We start from the raw sequence: 16,377 nt of genomic DNA on the forward strand, positions 1-16,377 counted from the left end.
CTTTCATCTATGGAAGCTTCACTTTTTTCCATGATTTTAGCCATAGCTACCATTCCCTTTATCAATAAACTATGACTGAAATTTGAACCAACACTATGTGAACTGACAGGTTGTTTAATTTTACTTTGATATGCATTATTGAAAATGACAAAATAAGCCCAAGCGGAACCTTCATAGGAGAATGGAAGAACTAAATATGGCATTCCTTTTTCTACCGTATGTGGTATGAGTCCACACACCCAACAGTCAGTTGTATTGATCACTAACTGATGTTGATGTAACAACTGGACGAAGGAATTGTTAAAGTATTCAGTTCTTCTGATGAGTTCATGCTGGGGAAGAGTGTGAAATAGGTGCGGAGAGATAGTAGAAGAAGATGTAGAGGTAGGAGAAGAGACAACTTTTTGCTGCAGAGTAATAATGATCCAGTTTACAGATGCCAAAAGAATACACGACAATATAATGACGCATAGAGCAATACTACAACGACTACATATTTCTTTACAATTATTCTTTACATTTTTACTTTCTCTTTTATCTAATGTAGCCTCCATCTTTCTAAGTGGATGCTCACGGCAATCTTCCTCAATCACTGTAGTCACGATTATCTACCGTCCTATGACACTGTGAGGTCCTGCAGGCCTATTGCCACTTACTCAGGTCGTAACTAAGACTCCTACCGTGACCCTGCAACCGGGATAGAGTACTACATAGGAGAGAAATTTACAAGTTCTTTGGTCTTGGTCTCAAATTATAGCGTTCCTGTCCAGAGGCAGTCTGGTTTTGAAACAATGTTCCTGGATTTGTCGTGTTCAAGCGACGATGCGATGGTATTGCTTCTTGAAGGATGTCGTCGTCCTCTTTCTCAGAAAGTGTTCCAATTAGACGCGCATCACTGAATGGTACAAATTGCGGAACTTTCTCACTTTCAGAGTCACTGATGCCTCTACGGACCCACTGATCGAAAGGCAAGGGCAAAGGCACTTTCTTGCAGTGCACGGCATGCACCCAGTTTTTCTTTCCTTCGACTTTAACTGCTGTTCTTGTGGTCAAAAGAACCAGGCGTGGCTCTCTCCATCTGGGCTCCAAATTTCTCTGTCGTTGGAAATTTTTCGTGCAGACCCAGTCACCTGGTCGGATGGAATGACCTGGGTCTGTGGAAGCCTCTGGTAGAGCACTCTGAACCTGTTGATGAAGAACACGCAATTTAGTTGTAAGGTCATGCAAGTAGTCAATCAACATCGGGTATGGCAAGTCTGAGTATTTCTTAGGGCGAGGAACTCCCCATACATTAGCTGGGCGACCAAATATCACTTCGTAAGGGCTAAGCCCCAAACGAGAGTGTACTGCTGTTCTGGTGGACAGAAGAGCCAATGGTAAAGCATCAGGCCAATTAAGTCCTGTGCTAGCTTGCACCTTAGCAATTTTAAGCTTCAAGGTTCCATTGTAGCATTCTACTAAACCAGCCGACTGTGGGTGATTCGCCGCGTGGAACTTCTGTTTTATGCCAAGACCTGCACAAACTTTTTGCATGACTTGACCCACAAATTCGCTCCCATTGTCACTCCAGACAATGCGCGGCAAACCAAACCTAGGGAAGAATTCTTTCAAAAGTATTTTGGCAGTTGATAAAGCATTATTGTCCTTCAGAGGGTAGGCTTCTACCCATCTAGAAAAAGCACATACTACCACCAGAACATATTTGAGGTTGTTGCATCGTTCCATGTGAATATAATCGATCTGCAACACCTCAAATGGATATGTTGGAGGAGCAAAATGACCTGCTGGAGTTGGGGTTCCCTTTCCCGGATTGTACATCAAGCAAACAATACAATGTTTTACTACATTATTTGCACACTTTGGGATCCCCTCATTTTGCCACACTGGAGCCAGAAGCTTACATATTCCTTTTGCACTTAGGTGAGCTGGACCATGTGCCATAGTAACTACAGGTAGTACATAAGCATCTGGTAACAGCCAACGTTGATGTTCTGATAATTCAACCCAACATCCCATCTCATCTAACATTCCTGTACTTTCCTTCCACTTTCTCAACTCATTCTCCGTAGCCTCTCCTTGAATTGATTTCACACTCTCTACTGTATCTTCACACATTCCCTTTTCTCTTACGCAGTTTGCGAGACCTGCAACATACATTCGACTTGTGTTGTCTCTGGCTGTCTTTTTCGCTACCTCATCTGCAAATGCATTTCCTCGACCAACATCGTCCACAATCTTTTTGTGTGCACTACACTTCACGATCGCTATCTGAGTAGGCATTGTAAGTGACTCAAGAAGTTCAGTCACTAATTGACCATGTTGTATCTTAGTACCATGGGAAGTAAAGAATCCTCTTTCCTTCCATAAGCGCCCAAAGTTAAACGCTACACCAAAAGCGTATTGGCTATCAGTGTACACGTTTACTCTTTTTCCTTTGGATAACACACACGCTCTAGTTAAGGCTATCAATTCAGCTGCCTGAGCTGAATTATGTCTAATGCGTGCTGTCTCCACAATCGTATGCAAAGTAGTAATAGCGTAGGCTGAAACTGTATCTCCATTCGGGAGCTTGAAACAGGAACCATCTACCCATAGTGTTCCATCTGGATTCACTAATGGCGTGTCTTTTAGGTCAATTCTACCCTTAGTCTCTTCTTCAGTACGGAGAAAACAATCATGCTGTTCAGAGACATCTCTCTCTTCTGGAAGAGGCAACAAAGTAGCTGGATTCAGGGTATTACATCGTTTGATGTGTATGTGACTAGCCAAAAGCGTCAGCTCATATCCGGACAACCGAGCACTCGTAAGATGCTGCGTTTTTGTCCTATTTAGTAAAGTATCCACTGCATGTGGCACCATAACAATGAGAGTATTATCTAGCACTACTCCAGCAGACTGTCGAATAGAAATTGCTGCTGCCGCTGTTGCCTTAAGACAACTAGGCAATGCTTTAGCTACTGGATCTAACGTAGCTGAGAAATATGCGCATGGTCGCTGTTGATCTCCAAAACGCTGCGTTAAGACTGACAATGCACAACCCTCTCTTTCGTGGACATAGAGCGTAAAGGGCTTACTGTAATCAGGAGTACCCAATACAGGAGCAGAACACAAAGCAATACGCAAATCAGTAAAACTCTTCTGACACTCGTCAGTCCACGGAAGAGGCTGAGGCGTATCTTTTAAAGTTAGCGCCAACAGCGGTTTAGCCAATAAAGAGAAACTCGGAATCCACTGTCTACAATAAGAAGTAATGCCCAAAAAGGCACGTACCTCTCTTTGTGTGGATGGCACTGACATTTGTGCAATTGCCTGAATTCGTTCGGGGGTCAATCGTCGTCCCTCCTTTGACAAGAGATGACCCAAATAAGTCACCTCGCGACAGACATATTGTAATTTAGAAGGAGAAACCTTGTGATTCAGATCAAACAAATGACGCAACAGTGCAACGGTCACGTTTTTGCAAATCTCCTCTGAATCAGCTGCAACTAATAAGTCATCCATGTACTGAATGAGAGCGGCACCGGACGGTAAGGAAAAGGCATCAAGATGACATTTTAGAGCTTGACTGTAAATAGAGGGACTTTCACAATAACCTTGAGGTGCGCGTTTAAACCGGAAGCTTCGGCCTCCGAGGGAAAAACCAAAAATATCTCTACTCTCTTCGGCGATGGGAATACTAAAGAAAGCATTCTTTAGATCAATAACTGAAAACCAAGTCGCTGTAGAAGGTATCATCGTCAACAGAGCAGTGATATCTGGGACTACAGGAAACTGCGGTACGACAATCTTGTTTACCTCCCGAAGATCAATTACAAAACGATAAACAGGAGGCTGAGAAGGATCAGTGCGTTTAAGAACCGGAAGAACAGGACTGTTACATGTATTTCCTCTCGTTTCCTCAACCACACCCTTCTGAATCAAATCATGGACAATTTCCAGAAGTGCTTTCTCACCTTCAGTAGAGATTCTGTATTGCGGAATACGTGGCATTTCAGCATTGGGCTTAAGAGTAACAACATAAGGTGGGATCTCAAGACAACCAACGTCATTCGTTCCCGTAGCCCAAAGCGTTTCGGGAAGAGAAAGCAATTCAGGTGGGAATTGATCTTTTGATAAGTACATTGGACTAGTCATTTTCTGTCCTAGAGTGAGGTATACACCAGAAGGTGAACAATATATCGTAGCATGCATTCTTTTTAATAGATCTAAACCCAACAGATTTTCACCACAACCATTCGTCAGAAGAAGCGGAGCTTCTAAATCATAAGGGCCTATTGAAACAGGCAAAGGGCAAGAAACTGGATTGCGAACAGGGGCGCCAGAAAATCCTACAGATACATTCGTTAAGCCAGACAAAGGTGCGCCAGGGAGTTTAGAATGAATGATAGAGCTTCTCATGGCACCAGTATCTAAAAGAAATGGCTCTGAAACACCCATTGTAGTGACATTAACATAAGGTCCATTCTGATCCACTGGAATTGACGTAACCCCCTTACTTTGTCCATGGCTGTCCTATTCAAAATGAAGACTTTCATTCCCTCTTTCAATATACTGATCCTCACTGTAATACTGTGTAGACCTAACATTTTGCTGGTCAAAGTAATTTCCGGAATTTGGAGGAACAAAAGAACGCTGCTCTTGGGTTAACACACCTCGACCTCTACCTCTATTTGCTGACTGAGGACCACCACGACCTCGTGAAGCAGATGTTGCTCCATTACTCTGCAACAATGCCGGACAACTGTTCTTAAAATGACCTTCCTCCCTACAATAAGCACATTGATTGGGACCTAGCAAAGGTCTTGGAATGAATGGTTCAGGCTTTTGATACAACCTCTGAAACTGCGGAGGCTGTTGAAACTGAGGCTGAACATAACGAGGAGGATAAGCCTGTTGCAAGAGAACTTTAGTTTTTAATTCTTTCGTCTTTTTCTCTTGTTTTTCCCTTTCTTCTTTGTCTCTATTTTCATAATATTGTGCAGTAGCCAATATCTGGGCGGAAGAAGAAACTGCCCATGAACTCTCGGAGTCTTTTAGCTTGTGTGATAGTTCAGGAAGCAAGTTATATACGAACTTATCCACAAATAATCGCTGTCCCCCTTCTGTAGCCATATCTTGACCACTGTGATCAATGAATGTCTCCTCGAATCGGGTAAAGAAATCGGAAACACTTTCATCTTTCTTTTGTTTACATGCTGCTAGCTTATCCCAATTAACTCTCAAAGCAGGCATCATTGTTTTCATTAATGTAATAATCCTACCAGGGAGTTCTGAGATCAAAGCGTCGGGCTTTGCACCACCTACTTGACCTCTATCTGCGGCAATAATAGCGTTCCAATCGCCGCCTAATTCTTGAGCGTGATCCTCTCTACGAATTTTAGCCCATATTGTCTGTGGAACTACATTTCCCATCAACATGTCAATATCTGCTAGATTCATAGTACATGCATCAACTGTTTGCGACAACTCTTTATAGTAACCAGCAGGATTTTTGCGTGAATCTGGGAGTGACTGTTTAAGTGCTAAAACTTCAGACCTTTTCCAGGGGACATGTATCCATATGCGCTGAAAATGCGCAGGAATAGCTGGATTAGCACCTGCTGCTGCAACTTCTTCCTTCCATATTGGAGAAACCTCTCTCATGGGATAGTTTTTCAGTGCTGTCCTAACTGAAGGATCAGAATCAGGAAAAGTCTGTGAGAACAATAGGGATCTGAAAGAAATAAGTGTTCTGACAGCGTTTTCAACCTTAGGACCCACAATAAGTCCTTTGTCAAAGTCAGCCTGAACATCTAACAGATCCTGTGGGACCGAACCCAAATTCATATCCTCCCATTCTTTAGCGAGAGTATCGCACATAACTTTAAAAACATATCTCTGCGTAGGTGCATTCCATTGCAGAAAGGTGGACATAATATCAGACGTACTATATTGAGGACCCTTCTTGATCCATCTATAAGCAAGTGAGTCCAATTTTTCTCGCTCTTCGGAGTCTGGGAATTGACTACGAGACTGTCTTCGAGAAAAAGCTGGAGACACATTTAAAGCTTCAAAGAAAGGTGATAAGAGACCAGAGACAGTATCTGCAAATTGCTTACGCATAGATGGAGAATTTGACATAAGGATAGGGGACAAGGTATTAGGTGAATTAACTAAAGGAGCATTAGGAATTGCCAAAGGAGCAGAAGGCAAAGGAGTTAAAGGCAAAGCTGGCATAGGCAATACTTGAGGAGGCAAATGTGGAAAAGCTGGAGCAGGCGGAAGCACAACTGGCGGCTGAACAGGCTGTAACATCGGGGGTGCATTAGCACCTTGTACATAGGGCGGAGGCAATTTCAATAAGTGGGACATTAAGGAATCTTCCTCAAAATCTTTTCTCTTATCAAGGGAAGAGATAGGCAACGTCGGATAGCATTTATCTATTGCCATTCGATGCTGTCTGTCTGAAATTTCCATTGCATTATCTATTTCATCATCTTTGAATTGCTGAGCATCCTGTATAATCGTCATTCCCTGTGTTTTCCTATCTCGTTTCGCTTGTTTAATTTCTCTCTGTTTGGCTTCCTTACGCCAAAGGCGAAAAGAGTCAAACATTGCCGGCCGGGCTTTTCTTTTAAATAACGTTGCTTCTAAATTATCTAGCACATCAGTTTCGAAACTACCATTTTCTGGCCATTTTAAAACACCATCTTTCTTTGTATATCGGGTCCATGTCTTATTAAAGGCAATAGGGCCAACACCATGTTTAGAATAGAGCTCATATGTGGGAGTTCCAACCGAAGGAATCGGACAGGAGTCCTCAAGCTGGGAGTCCCTATTACAACCAAAGCAACAAAGTTTTCCAAACTTAGTCAGACCAGACATCTCACGATTTTTACTGGCTGTTCACAAACATCAAGGGGGTAAAACTTTCAGTTTACACAGCACAAATGCACTTACCCCTCGGCTTTGGCCACTGCAATGGCCAAATCTAAGGACCTAAGGACAAAACAAAGACCAAAATTTGTGGGTGCGACCCACCAAATACTTAACTAAGGATGTCTTCTTACACCAACAGAGGCCCGTCTATCGTCTCGCTTTACCATACATCATCAAAGAAAGGGCCAAGGCAGGGCGGCAGTCAGGGCAGCAGTCGTCAGTAGCCGTCAGGAAGGAGTAACCGCGCTGAAAAAGACCTTCGGACCACTTCGACATACAGGGGTCGCTTGACGTGGCTCGCGATTCCTCCAGAATTTTCTTGCGGGGTTCCTCACGACCTTCAGGCAGAACCGGTACCGCTGAAGCCGCCCCACGTTGGGCGCCAGTTGAAGAACCAGAACCTTATGGGCCTGGCGGCGCAGGGTACGCCTGAAATCTCCTTGGATTCACCTGCCTCAACTAACAGAGACACGGGACACTCTGTCAGGCGTAAAAGATCAGATTGTATTAGCTGCAGCTAGTACAGTTGTCCAAGAAGTACACAAGGTATGTTCTCAGGAGACTGCCACTTTACTTTGTGGCGCACAATCTTATATACCGTATAAAAACCATTTATTAACTACATACACTCCCAGAACACATAGAAAGGAGCCAGTAAGAATAATGTAAAGATAGAACAGAGCCAATAGAAATGTCGGAAAACAAGACAGCACCAATAGAAGGAATTGGAAAACAAAGTATCAAGTGACTTAAGGTTGCCTCCCCTCCAGCTGTGTTTGTCACCCCTCCCTTGAACTAATTCATTAACCGATCCACAACGAAGTTGCATGTGGTGCGATAAGTTTGTGTGCGTTTGGAGGACAGTTGTGAAATGAGAGATTACTAGCAAAGGACAGCGAAGGCCAGACGATAAGATAAGATCGGCGGAGAATAGTGTGAGCCTACAGATAGTTGAAACAAGGATTAGAAAACCAGACAGGGATTAGTGTACTCGGTCAGACCTTAATACCAGCCTTGTAAAGATAGAGGCAGAAGGTTGTTTTGAACACCATGTTGCAGAATAAGCAGAAAAGGCAGAATGGACTTCGTTCGCTGTGCTGCCTGAGTGAAGGCAACATAAAATGGCGGCGGGCCACAAAATGGCGGGTCGATACGATCGTATTAAAAATCGAATTTCCTCAGGGCTGCACCTTGCCACCACCTACTATGTGTCCCAAGTACACCACGGAACCCTGCCCAATCTGGCACTTACTGGCCTTGATGGTCAGGCCTGCCTGTTGCAGGGCCTGAAGCACCTTCTTGAGGTGGAGCAAGTGTTCCTCCCAGCTGGAACTATAGATGGCTATGTCGTCTAGGTAGGCTGCGCACAAGGCATCCCTGCCAGCTAGGACCCCGTTAACCAACCGTTGGAAGGTAGCGGGGGCATTCTTCAATCCAAAGGGCATTACTTTGAACTGATAATGTCCCTCAGGAGTGGAGAAAGCAGATTTCTCTTGAGCCCCTTTAGTCAAGGCGTTCTGCCAGTACCCTGATGTGAGGTCAAAGGTACTAAGGAACTTGGCAGCGCCAAGCCTGTCTACGAGCTCATCAGCTCTGGGGTTGGGGTGAGCATCTGTCTTCGTGACAGAGTTGAGACCCCGGTAGTCCACGCAGAACCTAAGTTCTGGCTTGGCACCGGGAGCTGCAGCCTTGGGAACCAACACCACTGGGCTGGACCAGGGACCGCTGGAATTCTCTATTACCCCAAGAGCCAGCATCTTGGAAACTTCATCCTTGATACTGGACCTCACTTTGTCTGACACCCTGTAAATTTTATTCTTCACAGGTGGACTGTTTCCTGTGTCAGTGTCATGGACACATACGTGTATGAGTCCAGGAGTGAGGGAGAACAGGAAAGAGAACTGCTCCAACAACTTGTAGCAGTCTTCTCTCTGACCTAGAGTCAGGGAGTCAGAGAGATTGACACCCTCCACTGACCCATCACCTTCTTTGGCAGAGAGGAGGTCGGGGAGAGGCTCACTCTCCTCTCCCATGCCCTCATCTACAACAAGGAGCATACTGACCTCAGACCTCTCAAAATGAGGCTTTAGTCGGTTGTGGTGGAGAACCCTTTGGGGGGTGTATAGGGGTCTTGAGGTCCACTATGTAAGTGGCCTCACCCTTCCGCTCCTTGATTTCAAATGGGCCAATCCAGCTTTCCTGGAGAGCTCTAGGCTCTACTGGCTGCATCACCCAAACTTTGGAACCAGGTGAGAATTCAACCAGAGTGGCCTTCCGGTCACACCACTCCTTCATCACTTCTTTACTGGCCTCAAGATTGCTCTTGGCCTGCTTCCAGAAGCGCTGGGTTGCGGAGGGCCAGCATGTAACTGACCACATCCTGGGGAGGTTTCTTGGGAGCTTTCTCCCATTCTTCTTTCATTATGATTAGTGGTACCCTGACAGGGTGACCATAGAGAAGTTCAAAGGGGCTGAACCCGCCCCTTGCTGAGGAACCTCCCTATAAGCAAAGAGAAGGCACAGCAAGAGGACGTCCCACTTACACCTGATGGCCTCAGGTATGCCAGTGATCATGCCCTGACTTTACTAGGGACTTATAAGTAAATTAAATAAGCTAATTGGGTATGATCCGAGGTCACCATGTTTTAAGGGAGAGAGCATATGCACTTTATCACTGGTTAGCAGTGGTAAAGTGCGCAGAGTCTTAAAACCACCAGCAAAAACAGTGTCCAAAAAGTGGAGGGAGGCAGGCAAAAAGTTAGGGACAACCACCCTAAGGCTATCAGGTCTAACATCTAGTTAAAAAGCAACAACTACAATGAAGTTTCTTTTGTCACACAGTCTTCTTCTGTCATAGAAAGTCAATGGGGCCTTCAATATAGCCCACCTTTCATTTCTACAAAACCAAAAAACACTGCCAGTTTCAGCATCACTTAGGATAAACGTCTGGGAAGGTAAGGCAGGCTGAATGAGCACAAGATGACATGTTGGTGGGTGGAAAAGGAAAGTGCACAGAGAACGAAAGAGTGGGAGACAATAGGGTGGTGGGAAGTAAAGCAAGGAACACATGAGGGGAAGTAGTGCATTCCTGGAGGGAGATATGAGGTAGTGTCTGGCAGGGGAACAAGCAACACACATGTAAAGAAAGGCGGTGCAAGAGAAATGTACAAGGGATGGTAGGTGGAGGAAGAAAGTGCACAAGGAAAGGGGGAGGATGGATGATGATAGGTGAAGAACACAGCAAGAGACACAAGGAGAACCAGAAGAAATAGACACAGAAGGCTACAGTTTTTTTAAGTAGTCCCTCTTTGAGGTCAATATAAACACTACATTGGGGGCGGAGAGATACACCCTAAGAGCCAATAGCATTATGTAGGATAGCAGTACTCCTTTGGGCTATGCCAAGCTGTCATTGACAAATTCTTAAGCCAATTGGTAAACAAGGCTAGTAAAAAAGAAAGAATGAATGAATGGACACTGAAACCCACTCTAAGTATATTTTAAGCAACAGCCTCTTTGACAACTGTGCCTTCAACCAAGTCTGAAACCATCATTATCAGGCACAACTCTAAAGACAGAAAGAAATGTGTGATGAAGCAGCAAGCAGCTTGAGGCTTTGCGTATTTTTTGTGCCTCCATTCTGAGCTGGTACATGCTTGGAAACTCCCCTCAGCTCACTATAACGTTACACTATCACAAGTTTTGTAACAACATACTACAAATTGATGGTAATCAATATACAGGTAAATAAAGCAATACATCAAATACATTCTGGTATTCAATAAATACGACTGAATGACAAGGTAGATGTTTTGAAATTGTACTGGTAATATTCTCCTGCCTAATCCCCATTTAGATTCTGGCGATAACTGTGTTACCAACCAGCTGTACAAATGAAAATAATGGAAGTGCATGTTGTATTTAGTGATGCCCATTTTAGAACGTCCTCAAATGAGCAGTTGGTCCCTGAGATCCCTAAAACTGAACAGTCAATTGTTACAAATGTTGTGTTTTAGACAATCTGTTCACTGGGTACATTTGTTTTTCATTGAAAATCCATTTTTATTGTTAGAAAAAGGCCCTCAGAGAAAAATGGCTCTTGGATGGAGTGTGTGCACTAACTCCAAGGGAACAGGAAGAAATGCAAAGGCACAATCAAGAGGACCTGCAACTCTCGAAACTCCTATCAAGAAACATCGCCAGGTACCTTAGTGCATGTGGTCACCATTTGTATGAACAGCATGCCACCATAGGGCTGTGTCAAAGGTACAAACGTCTGAACCTGGGCATGCAAAGTTAACACAATGAGCAACATTATTGTGCAGTTATTTAGGTGTCTGACCACTTCCAACATCTGCATGAACACTTTTACACATTCAATTGTATTGTAGCTGCTGAGATAAAATATTGTACACATATTTGATTATTTAGTCAGACCCTACAGTGATTTTAGAGAATGCCTGATATTGTATAACAATCAGCCTCGAAACAGGTAGAAAATCTAGTTTGTATTCATTGAAGGATACTAGGATTGGCTTGGCCATTCAGAATGCTTAAAGTGCTGGCAGTAAACTTCAGTGAGCAGTTGTAAAACTCAAGTTTCAGACCATCTGTCCATATAAATATTCCATATAATATAAAACAAACATATAGCACAATTATTAAAAATGCATTCTTTCCAAACAAGAATTCATATAAATGCCCACTGAGACAGAGATGCATGGATTGTTGCGCAAGAATAAAAATAAAACGTTTCCACCCAAGAAACGTAATTTATAGTCTTTCAGTAGTCATTTTAGATGCTTCCTTTTTTCATTTGAAAAAGCTGAACAAAGGAGTAGAAAATGGGCTAGCTCACCAGTTGCTTTATAATTGCAGTCAAATATTATTTGTTACTCTAAACGCAAGTATTGTTACTCAGCTTCAGAAAGGAACACTAGCTGCCCCTTATACATCAGCATTAGTCCTTTATGCATCCTAGGGAAAGGAGTGAACAGTATATACTTGGATGGTTCCAATCTACTTTTCATTGCATAAAGACCCTCCAAAGTTTTCTTCCCACAATTTTACATTTTATTGGCATCAAATGAACAACTGAGCTGAAACTTCCTTTAAAGCCCTCTGCACTAAATTCTTCAAATTGAATGTACCTTCTTAGTAGTAACAATTTTTCTTAACATCTTACTCGAATGCACTTCATTCAGAGTTTCTCAGATTTTGTTGAGTCCTAATACAGCTTAGGGTTACTGTGGAAGCTTCAACATGTAATATTCTCATAATAAAAACTACGCTTACATTTTCAGCAGGACTGTTATTCAAACAAAGACCCAATTTCAGTCATAATGCTTCAAAAGGAACATGCATTTACACAAAAAAGTACCTTCCTAAAAGTTTTTCGCCTCAATACTTTCAAAAGAAATTTTTGATTTGAAATTGAGCACAAGACTTCCATATACAACTATAGGGTTAATCTTTACATGTAAATATTTATGGCAGGCTTTAAAATGTGTTGGTAATATAAATAGGTCAATCCATATAAGCCTTTGGATGTTGTCATTACATCTTCAGTTATTACTGTATTGTGCTCCTTCCATTTAGGTTAACCTGCAAATATAACCCCCAAGTAAGTAAAACTTTTAACGTTGACAAGAGCATAATTTCTAAATTTTTGAGCAAAGTTCAAAACGTTTGTCCTCAATTGAAAATCCTGCATTTTTGTGTGAGCTTTCATGTTTACCATTCCCATAAGAAAATGTATGCCTACATTTTCAGCAATACTGTTATTCAGAAAAGTCCCAATTTCAGTTGTAACGCTTCAAAAGGAACATGCATTCACACAAAAAGTAAAATTTTAAGTGTTTTCCCCTCAATACATTCAAAATAATTTTTTGATTTGAAAAGTAGCACAGGGCTTCCTTATAAAACTATAGTGTTAAGCTTTTACAAGTGAATAATCATGGCAGGCTTTAAAATGTGTTCACCACATAAACAGGTCAATCCACATAAGCCTTCAGTTGTTATTGTATTGTGCTCCTTCCATGTAAGTGAACCTTCAAATATAACCTTAGTCCTAATGGATAAAATCGGCATTTCCGCAACATTTATACTTAATCTAGTCAAAATACAATACACAACCAATAACTCTAATTGACTTTGCAGTCCCACAGCACAGCAGTGCAATCAATCATGACTAAATGTTTGGCCTATAATAGTACATTCACTGGGAATCCGCCTGCCTTTGGGGATATTCATTAGTAAGCCTAATGGTAGCTGGTAGATATGCCACATAGAAAGCAAAAATCAGGGGAGCTTGGAAAAAGCCTTACTTCAACCCATGGTTTATGTCAATATGCTTTGTTAAACTACCATTAGCATCAGTTTGATGCCTTGCCCATGTGTCATTATGCAAGTGTCATACAATTGGTAACAACCTATAAGTGCTAAGTAATACCTTCCAAGTATTTGATGGTTAGCCCCCATCTCATATATGAATCCTCCTTACTCACTGAGTAATAGATTACTGCTCTCAGCCCATTCTTCAAAGGCTTCAATTATCAGAGGAGAGTCTATTTTGAGTGGAAGGCAATAATCAATAACCAGATGAATCCATCTTTTCTTGTTAAGGCTTAAAAATGTGTTTAATTATGGAGCCTTTCCAAGTTGAAGGAACTTCCACCATAAAGGTAATTATTTTAAAATGTGGAAGCAGTATCTGAGCATAGGCCAACAAATCCATTGTAATTACAAAAAACAGAACTCCATCAAGGCCTGGTGCTTCACACTTGCTTGTAGTTTTAATACTAAGTTCAACAATTTTCTATAGTAAACCTTTCAACTATCTCGGTAAATATAACAAACTGTTCGACATGGCATTTAAGCTTATTTTCTGTCAGATACAAATCTATTAGGTATTTGCTGTTCAATAATTTCTACTTTATGTTTCAATTCCCTCATCAAAACTCCAGAGGCTACCAATTTTCGAAAACCAACACAACTATTCTTTTTGACTAAAGCTTAGATATTTGCTCATACCTCAAGAGTAGGCTCCTTCTTTTTGATTTTAAGTAGAGTTTTGTACTCTTGCTGAGCTTTTCTTTAGAGCAATATCAATGAAGGTTCTACTGATTAAAGATATTTTCTGAGAGGGATCCTAAACATTGTCCAGCTGCTTTATAATTTTATCGAACTATGTTTTCCCTATTCTTTCTACAAATACTGAGACATGTTATTTTTGCTAGATTTTAAAACATTGATGATTCATAATCTGTAGCCATCTCAACACCTTATTGAGACTTATTAAATGTCCCCTTGTTTACCAATTCTTCATCAGTTATCCAATTCAATGCAGTAGCCCCTTCAAACTTAGTACACTTTCCTAATGTTATTTTATCCACAGCTTTACCTTAATGCTAATACCAGTAATTTTTAATTGCATTTCGAGAGGAATGTGGTCACTGCTTGCCCAATCACATACCTAAAAACATCAAAATAAAATTGATTGTTAAGCATAAAATTGCCTGTAGGTAGCTATGCATATCTCTAGTGCATGTTTGTAAAGGGGAATGATGACTTTGAAAGCAGCCATTGGGCACTATTAAACATATTGTTTTCAGCAAATTATCCACTAATATACCATACTGACATCTGTAGTACTTCATATTGTTGTGTTCAATGGTTAGCAAACAGTTTGCGTACTTTGCTAACTTTGTGTTAAAATTGCCACCTAGTAGAATTTCTGAATCTGGATTTTCAGCTCTTACCACTTGAACCACTTGCTTAATAATATTCAAATCTCTTATAGTATATAGGTTACTTTTAAATATGACATTTAAGATAATCGTATTCCTAATCAAGTATTTTGATGATACAGCTATCTTAAGACCTAGGTCATTCCAAATTATAAATTTAATATTGGTGTGTTCACTTTGGATTAACCAATATAGCCAGTCCTTCAGAAGGTGTTCCCTTCCATACAAGTACAGCATGCACTGTAAGCACAACAAATCCATTAAGTTGCAATTGACTGATAAACAAAGTCGCCTGCAAATAATAATTGAAACTCTACTGCTAATGGTGTATGTGTGCCCCTCCCCCCTCAGGGTTAGGTATGAGCCAGTGATGTATAGGGTAGCTTTGCAAGGATTCGTGCATTATCACTGAATGGGTAAATAGGATGAAGGCACATGGTCCATGCTTATACTGTATTATGCTCCTGACTTGTTAACATTTATTTTAAGGAAACAAAACCTACTCAAAGTTTTCCCCTGTTCCTCAAACTCTTACATTGTTTCAACAGTTCCCTTTGGTTTACTGTTGGGGTAATATTTAAACCCATTTAATATTGCTAAGAAAATGTCCTGTAGTTCATTCTGACTCTAACATTGCTATATGTCTGATACCTTGCAACTTAGTGGTAGCTTTCTTTTTTAGAGGCAGTAGTTCTTGCTAGAGCTCCTTCTTCTTTTACAGCCATGAGATTAAAAGTACTCCATTAACTATGTTCCTTAAGAAAGATGGTCATCGAAGAGGGAACGAATTTGAAAAGGTAATTTGTAAAAAAGAGATAAATAAAGTTTAGATATTCTACCTTTGCTACAGTAATTTCATCAAATGTCTACATGGGATTACCAAGTCAAAAGAGGCACACTAAGGTGATAAAAGTACATCAGGGGAGCACAAGGAAAAGGTTAAAGGTAGACACATGACATGAAATGAAAGTGAGAGTGACAATGAGCAATGAAGGAAAGATCAGTGAAAATAAATCAGATCACTTTCATGTCACTTCAAATAGTCTTATATCCTAGGATATGCTAATATCCAAGGAGATATGAACTTGATCAGCAGTTCGATAATGAAACTGAAAATGGAAAAGATCAGCCATAAAGACTAACTACGAGAGGAAGCACTGTGTGGTAATGAAAGAAGCAATTGTGCACTATTTTCCCCAGAAATATCTGCAACAAACCTACCTAAAAGAAGCTGTGCATATCACTGGCTCTAAATGAATTTAAAATGTTGGCATATATGTGATAAACTACTCTCTTGAGGACTAAAATATCGCTACTCAGGATGCTTGTGCTTCTGATATTTGTAATTTAATGTACAATTTTATAATAACAGCATCAGATATGTGTCTGTAATGATTACCTCCTCAACCTGATCTATGCCATATGTTACTGTGATACTAAAAAAAAACTATCCACACAGTGCAGAGATCACTGGGGTACTGTAAATGTTAGTTCACAAAACTGTTCGGATATATCCATATTCATGTGTAAAGGAAGGCACAAGTTCATAAGTAGATGCAATCATACTACTGCTGATGTACAAGCCAAGAAGGACATTCAAGGTGGCGTAGGGCCCTTGAGCACCAGTTACACCCTGGGCCACTTTGAGGTTGAAGAATATTTGGAGTGTAACAGTCATCCAAAGCTGAAAACTGTCCAGAAATGCATTTTC

The 16,377-nt window shown here is 41.3% G+C and overlaps 1 protein-coding gene across 2 annotated transcripts in view; it reads left to right on the top strand.

The window, feature by feature from the left end:
- The window catches only part of PALMD (palmdelphin), a 181,787-nt gene that overhangs the window by 103,386 nt on the left and 62,024 nt on the right, over positions 1 to 16,377 (top strand). For both annotated transcript variants that reach the window (XM_069232142.1, XM_069232141.1), the window contains exon 3: positions 10,991 to 11,121. In XM_069232142.1, coding sequence (XP_069088243.1) covers positions 10,991 to 11,121 — 131 coding nt within the window. The remainder of the gene's footprint in view (positions 1 to 10,990; positions 11,122 to 16,377) is intronic.

This window comes from Pleurodeles waltl, chromosome 4_2 (assembly GCF_031143425.1).
Source record: "Pleurodeles waltl isolate 20211129_DDA chromosome 4_2, aPleWal1.hap1.20221129, whole genome shotgun sequence".
Classification (NCBI taxonomy): domain Eukaryota; kingdom Metazoa; phylum Chordata; class Amphibia; order Caudata; family Salamandridae; genus Pleurodeles; species Pleurodeles waltl.